The sequence below is a fragment of the Camponotus vicinus genome, unplaced genomic scaffold, assembly GCF_025532165.1.
Source record: "Camponotus vicinus isolate PSW18456_S1 unplaced genomic scaffold, iyCamVici1.0 SCAF_14, whole genome shotgun sequence".
In the NCBI taxonomy this organism is placed as follows: domain Eukaryota; kingdom Metazoa; phylum Arthropoda; class Insecta; order Hymenoptera; family Formicidae; genus Camponotus; species Camponotus vicinus.
Genome location: NW_028141950.1, coordinates 7,838,788 through 7,848,013, shown reverse-complemented (window position 1 = coordinate 7,848,013; position 9,226 = coordinate 7,838,788). Strand labels below are relative to the sequence as shown.

The 9,226-nt window shown below is 33.1% G+C and overlaps 2 protein-coding genes and 1 long non-coding RNA gene across 3 annotated transcripts in view; 2 read left to right on the top strand and 1 right to left on the bottom strand.

Moving 5' to 3' along the window:
- LOC145965370 (uncharacterized) overlaps positions 1 to 9,226 on the top strand; it is a 68,677-nt gene that overhangs the window by 1,964 nt on the left and 57,487 nt on the right. The window contains exons 2-6 of the mRNA XM_083088862.1: positions 1,891 to 2,000; positions 2,940 to 3,145; positions 4,662 to 4,850; positions 5,830 to 5,973; positions 7,258 to 7,354. Of these exons, the coding sequence (XP_082944988.1) occupies positions 1,891 to 2,000; positions 2,940 to 3,145; positions 4,662 to 4,850; positions 5,830 to 5,973; positions 7,258 to 7,354 (746 nt within the window). The remainder of the gene's footprint in view (positions 1 to 1,890; positions 2,001 to 2,939; positions 3,146 to 4,661; positions 4,851 to 5,829; positions 5,974 to 7,257; positions 7,355 to 9,226) is intronic.
- On the bottom strand, positions 6,210 to 7,058 carry LOC145965374 (cilia- and flagella-associated protein 299). The gene has a single exon (XM_083088869.1). It carries the CDS (start codon positions 6,988 to 6,990, stop codon positions 6,271 to 6,273), a length of 720 nt encoding a protein of 239 aa, XP_082944995.1. The 5' UTR covers positions 6,991 to 7,058; the 3' UTR covers positions 6,210 to 6,270.
- LOC145965380 (uncharacterized) lies at positions 7,616 to 8,504 on the top strand. Its single transcript, XR_014436683.1, has 3 exons — positions 7,616 to 8,015; positions 8,093 to 8,174; positions 8,323 to 8,504. It is a non-coding gene; the product is annotated as an uncharacterized LOC145965380 (long non-coding RNA).

Here is a 9,226-nt window from a genome sequence, read left to right as displayed (position 1 = left end):
GTAGCGAATGTAAAAATATTGGTTAAAAATAACATTCTTAAGGATATTAAATATATTAAAATTATACGGTTAATAAATTTGCATCTTTCAATGTTTCAACTATTTATCAAACATTTTTCTCTAGACTTTAATATATTTTGAAACCAAATTGCTGAAAAAATATTGCTTAGGAATATTTATTCAAAAATATCCTTTTTTGCATATAAATATTATTATATAATATTTCAAAATGCATCAGTTTTACACTTTATTATAGTAATCATAAAAAAATTACGATTATTTTATCTTGAAATTAAAATTTAAAAAATAATATTATAACCATTCTCTTTTTAAAATTTAAGAAAAAAGTCAAGTGTTATCGATAATATGAATTTTTTGTTCATCTCAGAGAAGGTTCTATTTAAAAGTACATATAAATTTCTTAATCAATGTTGTATCCATAATATAAATAATTTGTTAGAAGGATGCAATGGAAGAACAATCTCTATCGAAATTACTCCTAAACAGAAATATAAAAATTAAGAGTTTTCGAGACATCTATATACATGAATTTGCAATAACCCATTTTTGAGATAAAGAGAAAAATAAAATCCGCCAATTTACGATATTTTCTCTTCTCGGTACAATATTTTCTCTTGTCAGCTCTCGAGTAAACGCAAATTTGTATCGCAGTTCTAGTACAGAAACGTCCGAGTGCTTTTAAAACCGCGAGAATCTCGTGCGCGGTGTAAAAAAGTTAACACGCAAAAAAGTTACGCATAGTTGCACGGTGGATCACGCGAGGGGTAACGTATACATACTAGGACTGGTAATTTACTTCAGAAACTTCGACATTCGACTTTTGAAGTTTCGGTGTTGAAATCTTCGAAGATCGAAATTTCGAAGCTTCGTAGATTATATTACCGCGATAAATATACATTTATAAAATTATATGATAAAATCTAAATAAAATGTTTCTAAATCCAAAAATTTTGATTTGCAATAATTTTTAATTTTTTAAAAATTAATTTTTTAAATATTTTTTTGGTGTACATATGTATTAATTAATTCACTTTTATTTACAATATTTCCAACATTTCTTATGAAATGGCAAGAATATATTTTTCGAAGATTCAAAGTTTCGAAAACACCTCAACTTCGAGGCTTCGAATCTTCGAAGTTGTCAAAAGTAACAGCTCCAGATTGTCATGGAATGAGAGCTGCTTGCGCGCTGTTGACGTTTATCTGCCGCAAGTGAAACACGTGGCAGCGTCACGAGGCTATCACTCTGTTCCATCGTCGTCGCGCTCGGAACGAAAAGGATAAACGACGAAAGATAAACGATAAACGAGAGATAACGGAGCGAATGCAGACTTTTCTCGCACGCCTTGAATAGTCGAGTTTGCTCCCTTCAGTCGTGCTCTTTCCATGCTTCCTGTTGCGATTTTGTTTTTCTTTTCTTTCTTTCTCTTCCAGATTATTTTATTTATTTATTTATTTTATTCATTTTTATTTTTTTTTATTTAATTTATTTTATTTTATTTTCTCTTCTAATTTATTTCAAGCGAAGGAAAGAGAGTGTAATATAATTTAAAAAAAAAAGTTTCATTAGAAAGAGAGAGAGATATGCGACTTATTATAATTTTGAAGATGCAATATCTATATTTGTTATTTCGCTTTTCTCTCTCTCTCTCTCTATAATGTTTAAATTTGCGGAAAAATATTTTAACTTTTAATTATTTATAACTATTTTTATAAAACTTGCTAGAAATTAAAACAGCTTTTATAATCAACAAGAAAAATCGATTAAAAAGTATGATCCTAAAGTTTAGTTAAATAATATATATACTGTATAAACACTTTCCTATAGAAAGTAAAGAGGATAATAAATATACGCGTGATTAATTTCAGATATTGCCCGCCGAGTTTGCAATCATATATAGTTCATCTCGTAATACAAGCAATCAAATCAACATGCAAGAAGCAACCCGAAATCTGCGGATTGAGACAGCAAGAGAAGAGTAAGTTTATTTTTATTTATTTCATATTAATGGGATATTTATGGGAAAAGAGATTCTTTGACAAAATAAACGTAATATAAACGAAATAATTATACATACATTCAGAAAATGGTCTTGCAACTATAGTAACAATTTTCTAAATGTAAAAAATTAACTGAAGTAGATAAAGAATGATCAAATGCTGGTATTGCATATATCAATCTAAATGGACAGAAATGGAATTTATATCTGAACTGTTAGTGAAATTTAGAAAGAAATTCTTCCTGTGACGTCTATCTATTAAGGTTAATCATACTTGTTATAAAGTTTGATTATGCTAAATTGATAAAGTACAATTATGATACAGAAAAATTGTTCCTCACAAAGATCGTTCTAGCTAATATCAGAACTAATATTTATTCAATGCAGTGATCGATATTTGGCATTGGCTAAATTTTTCAGAAGATTAACATTTAGGATTATTAGGATTATTAGAATTTAGATTAGAATTATTAAAATTTGCTATTATAAATTTTTTGATGTGTTACAATATTTTAGCAAATAAAAAAAATTGCGATTTTTGTCGTATCTTATATCTAAAGATCTGCCTACGAACGAAACAGTTTGTAAGTGAATCGGTCGAGAAATATTCGCTGAAGGCGCGAAATATGAGTCGCTTGGTGATAAGTCTCGAAAGTGATATTCGAGCGAGTCCATTTTCTTAATTTTAAGATCTTGATAAGATTAATAATAAAAATAAAGAAAAAGAACTCAAAGGAAAAGAAAGATGGGGGGGGGGGGGGGGAGAAAGAAAGAGAGGGCTTTTTCGAATTCGGGAAAATATTCAAAAATGGACTTATATTCGTCTAAAAAGCTTGTAAGAGACGATTGAAACGAAATAACTTATACTCCATATTTAATCATTATACTCCATTTTTAATCATTATAATTTTTTTGCAGCGTACGCACCTTTGAAGCTCATGCAGGCTATCACAAACGAGGTAAACGAGATCTGCAGGCGGTATTTAGACAACAGCAGGCTGGCGCTCCTGCCGCCGCCTTCGTCGACGCCACAGGTGACGGTGGGTGCCACCAGGAATGCTAGGAGAAAAATGGAGGACCGTCATGTGGTCCTACACGACTTGCACACTATTTTTAATATTCAGGTAAGGAGATTTGGCAAAAAGTTTCACTGCAATTAAAATTAAAATCAGAAATTATAATACTAGGATGTGCATCTCAAAAAGTAAGATTCTCTATTTTATTACAATTTATGCATAAATTGGACTTAGTGTATTAAAATAAAAAGCTAATGACTATGTTTTAATAGTTTTATCCGACATCTTGAGACGAGCTTGAAGATTTCCTCTCGGTAAAAATCCGGCTCTTGATGTTTAAATCATTCTTGGACATTTTGTACTCAACATTCTCTGCTCATCAAGGAAACAATTCGAAGAAAGAAGCCTGGGTTTCTCTAGAAAGGATTGACTGCAACATTGTGAAGCATCCTCCTTACAGCCTGGAATCTGTCTGATTCTTTCCGATTTTCATTTGCTTGTGCAATAAGAAGTATCTTAGAGAAAAGCAATATCCAGATGATGAAGTGAAATCCCATACAGCACAGAAGCTTGCATCAACATTGCTGCAATGTTACAACATTGCTCACTGCAGTGTAATGTTGCAGAAATAATGCAGAGACATTATTTTGTAATATTACTTTGGCAATGTTACAACAACGTTTTAACATAGCGAAAATGTATAACATGTGTTTCTTTACTTGCCGCTACGCGGCGACACCCAATTTAACTAACTCGTATTCGAATTCATCTAAGGTGGATATAAGGTTTACAAAGGATTAATGTAGTAATTATATTTCTTGTCTTGTGTCAGTTTAATTTCTGATAAACTGACTTAGTTTACTTAATATTCTGAATCCTAATGAGGGATCTAGATTATTAAACAAATAATTTGTTTAATAATCTGGATCCTTCATTGGGTTTCAGAATATTAAACAGATTTTTCTTAATTGAATGGGTAAATAGGAAATAATTCATTTATTGCACGTATTAAAATATTCTGGTGTCGAATGTATGTAAAATAATTGTATGTATATTATTGAGATAAATATTTAAAAAACATCTAATAAAAAATACTAATAGATGTTTTTTTAAAGGCATTTTTTCCTATCTTTCTTAAACATTTTTTTATATTTTCAAAGTTTATTTATTAAATTTAAAACGGTGTCTGCATTTGTAGCAAAACGCGTTTTAATATTACAAATACGTTGCACCGTAACATTGCTACAATCTTACATTGCAATATTCCTAAAAGCGGACATTTTAACGTTGCTGCAATCCCACAACAATGGTGCAGCAACATTTTGCAGTGAATTTGCAACGTTGCAATATTGCGGTGAAAGATTGCTGCAATGTGTATGCAATCTTTGTGTGCTATATGGGATAGAATATTGCTCAAGAATAGCCGAAACATTAATAGTCGGATTTTTATCAAGAGATAACAAGACAATTTTCTCGTAAACTATATTGAAAAGTAATCACTAACTTATATTTTAACACAACAAGCCTAATTTGTGCATAATAGCCTTATCCTTTTTTTATTCACTCTCATGTATGTACAATTATTTTAATTATGTAAAATTATTATAATATTATTCGTCAACAGGATGACATGATTGCAAATTACTATGCCGTGTTCGACGGCCATGGAGGGCAGGACGCTGCGGCATATTGCGCGACGCATCTGCACCAGTATCTTGTCGAGAGCGTCCACTATCCTACAGATCCAGAAAGCGCGTTGCGTGACGCCTTTCTGACTACTGACGCGCAATTCATAGCGAAATCAAGTACACAGGTAAATATTTCTCGCATGTATTGGGTTGGCAACTAAGTAATTGCGGTTTTTTTTAACAAAACAAAAGACGATTTTTTTCATGGAACAAGATAATTTTATTTAATAATGTATTGTCCATTTTTATCAATGATCTCTTGCCATCTTTCAGGCAGCATCATAATTCCACGTTCATAAAATTTTTGGTTTTTATCGGCAAAAGACTGAACTAAGTGCGACTTGACATCATCATCATTATTGAAATTTTTACTATTCAAGAAGTTTTGTAAAGCCCGAAACAAATGGTAATCCGATGGTGCAAGGTCAGGACTATACGGTGGATGCATCAAAATTTCCCACCCAAGCTCTCTCAATTTTAGGTGGATCGCCAAAGATATGTGGGGTCTGGCGTTGTTGTGATAGAAGACGACGCCTTTTCTATTGATCAATTCTGGTCGCTTTTCTTGAATTGCATTGTTCAATTTGGTTAATTGTTCAATGTACACATCTGAATTGATCGTCTGGTTGCATAGTAAAATCTCAAAGTAGACAATTCCTTTGCAATCCCACCAAACTGACAACATGACCTTCTTTTGATGAAACCAATTTTGACACTGCCATTCTTTTAAGGCTTCGTCACCATACACAGCACATAACTTTTTGTGAGTTTTCGATGCGCTTTTTCCTTTGCAAAAGTAAAAAAGCAAAATATGTCGAAAGTGTTCGTTTTGCTTTTCCATTTTTCAATCGATGCCAAATAAAAACTACACAACCGATCAACAAAATTTTTTCACAAAATGTTAATTGGAATACGAACTATCAAACAACAATATGAGTTTGACATTTGAAATACGTGAACATATCCAAAATTCAACTAACACTATCTATCAATGAAATCCGCAATTACTTAGTTGCCAACCCAATACATAGTGTCAAAAAATATTTCATTCGTTTGCATCTCAATATCCGACAATCTCTATCAACCATTTGTTGTCTGTTGTAGAAATTGAACGGCGGAACTACCGCGGTGTGCGTGCTGATGTTAAATAAAAAGTTGTATATCGCTTGGGTCGGCGACAGCATGGCTTCATTGGTCTCGAACGGCAACGTGAAACAACTGGTGAATCCTCATCGACCCACACGAAAAGTGAGTAATCTGGATTTTTAGTTCAATGTAATAGAATAAGACAAAAATGTAAGATAGTTTTACTTTCAGCATAATCCTATATTTATCATGTCTCGATTCTCAAAATATTCCGCTGCGACGCAAATAATAAATGCATAAAAAATATTCTCGTGAAATTCCGTAATTTAACTCATCAGATTATTATTAAATTTTTATTTTTATTGATAAATTAAATGAATTGGAAAATGAATGAGAAATCTTTTTTCATTTTTTGTGAAACATCCAATCAGCGTAATAAATTGAATGCTATTGGCATTTTTAATTTCCAAGGATGATTTTGCTTCTGACCACATGATCGTACAATATCACGTGCTCATAAAACGGACAGTGTATCCGTAACCTCGTTGTCTGCACACCGGGTGATGCGGCAATCGGATCGACGATAATCACCTGTCTGTCGTGAATATTTTTAAACAGCAAGCCACGGTTGGGGTCTACAATCGGCACATAGTTGCGGCTTTCGTTCAAGCACGTCCTCCCCGTTCTCCAATGATGATACGCAAGATCTCGCTTATGCGGCGACAATTTTCTCTCGCCACGATAATACGGCAGCCAATTTTCCGATTCGAGTCGGTCGCCGAAATCGATGTAGGCCGATTCCTCGAATTGTCGCAGTTTTGTTGCGAAGTGACGGATGAACACGATGGTCGACAGAAACCCTAATCTGTTGGGTCTCTCGCGTAGACCAAGTTCTTGCATTAACCTACCGATGGGCGTTACGTATTCGCAGGTGAGTACGTAAGGCCGATGAACGGGAACCAGCAGATTTTTCACGATTCGTAAGCGACGATAGAAGCTCTTTTCGTTCAGGACCTCGCCGGTACAGCGGTAACCGAGCTCGGCCAATTGCCGTGCGGTTTTACTGCTTCGAACATAATAGATGTCTATCGGACTCACCAGCGAGTCTAAATATTCCTCGTAATTTTGAAAATCCAGCAGTCTTCTATCGCTATCAGTCTGAGTCCCGATGACTGTCATGTTGAGAAAAAGATGGATTTTTAAACCAATAATTTTATGTTGTCATCGCGCAACGAGTTTGAAATACCTTGTCCTATATAAAACAATCGAGGCACGTGAAATACAGCCAAGCGAGAATATCGAAGTATCGACATGTTTGACATCTGTATTTATCGCGAGAATTATTATGCTCGCGCTACATTCGATTTTTATTGACAATGTCACATATACAAGACTTATCGAGGCAACGATGCGTTCTATTTTTCACGATCTGTTTTTCTCCCTCAGGACGAAAGCGAACGAATCCGCAAAATGGGAGGAGCCGTCGTCAATTGTATGGGAGTCCTGCGAGTAAATGGATTTCTCAGCATATCTCGAGCTATAGGTAAGTTATTGCACACAACGTGGATATATGTTTTCTTTATTAATTATAAGTTTTATATTTTTAATTTTTTTTATGTAAAACGCGTAAAAACATTTACAATGATTGTGTAGTGAAAATGTTACAAAATGGAAAAATGTATTTTTTATTTGCTTTATCAAATTCTTTTAACCCATTCAGACCTGAATTTTTTCTGGTAATGTAAAAAATTATATATTATTATTATTATTATTATTATTTTATTATTATTTATTATTTTTTTTTATTATTATTATTTTTATTATTATTTAGTCCACCGAGAGATCGCAGGGAAACTAATTCTAAAAAATAACTATTTCACATGATTTGAAAGTTTTTGTGCATAATTATGTACATAGGGTCTGAATGGGTTAATAAGATTTTCATCATCGATTTACCAGCCGATCTTTGCGAAAGAGACGCGCTACGAAATTAATGTACAGATGGAGACAGCGGTCGTTCGTGACAGTATGGCCGAATGGATATCCTCCAGGATTATATTTTTGTAATTTTTCAATTAAAAAAAACATGATACAGTAGTAAGAGACGCTTACACATCACTTTGAGTCTTCTACAGGAAACGCGAAAAAATCGCGATATCTATCTTGACAAATGTTGTATAATTCCATAGACTCTTATCAAAGAGGTATTGATCAAATCGCACGTAAGAGGTTTAATATAACAATCTAACTCGTTTTTTTAGATTCCAACTCTCATTTTTAGGAATTTGAAGTTTAACTTTTGAATTTCTCAACATCAATTTGTCTCCAGGAAAGTGCATTAGATTACAAGTATCGAAGATTTTGTACGTATATGAAGAAGCACTCTCTGTTATTTCCCTTTTTGCAATTTATAATTTTTTTTTTCTTTTTGTACTTATAAGATCTGAATTTAACAGTTGATAAAACGAAATCAGTGATCATATTTTCGATAAATCCAAATTTCCATTAAAGAGAGTAGATTAATAGATGGAAGAGTCTCTATTTTTTGGAGAAATATGGAAAACCTAGAATTCTCAGAGATCTTTCTTTTGACCTGGATAAATTAGAACATTCTCATAGAATTTTGAGAACTCGGAGAATTTTTTAAAAACTTCTTTGTGATAAATTTTGCTATCATAAACAGTCAAATTCGAATTATGTATTTTAAACACATTATAAATATATATTTGTCTCTGTTTATATATTCAATGTTTTAGTAAGATATTAAAAATATCTAGTATATTTTTTATTGTAATTTTAATGATAAATAACGTTATGCAAGTTAAAGGTTTACCTCACGAAAGTTAATCAACTTTTCTTCAGTACATTTACAAATCTAATACTTGAAACTTAAATAGCTCTCTGTTTTTCCTTCGTATGAGTGGAAATCATTAGAAAAAATCTTATTTTAGAAAATTGCATCGAGGAATTTTTAAAGTATTCTTTTTATCTCGAATTTTGGATAAAAATACTTCGAAGGTTAGGACATTTTTTTTACAAGATTTGAATGTAGAGATACTCTGTTGACTACTGACACGAAACCCATCTTTTTCGCACCTACGAAAAATTCGACTCATCGATTGAAAGAAGCGTTTGTTGCTGGTCGCGATCAAAACATGAACCAAGTAAGACGACGGTTGCCCAATTACAGCTCGAGACACGACGTGTGCACGTAAGTGCAAAGAGGAACGAGAAAAAATTCCGGCCACGTGTGTCGGGTATCCTGTTGGTTCCGTTTGCCCGCTGACACAATAGTACGTGCAGTTACGCTCCGGGAGCGCTCGAGCACCGAGTGGCTCGCATGTCCGGAATACAATTAAAAAGACTATTTTTGCTTCCATCTTTAGCATAGAGAGTGTGTGGAGAGACTTATGGC

What these genes read in the sequence shown, in the direction of transcription:
- LOC145965374 (XM_083088869.1), bottom strand. Translation starts at nt 6,990, where the DNA reads ATGACAGTCATCGGGACTCAGACTGATAGCGATAGAAGACTGCTGGAT.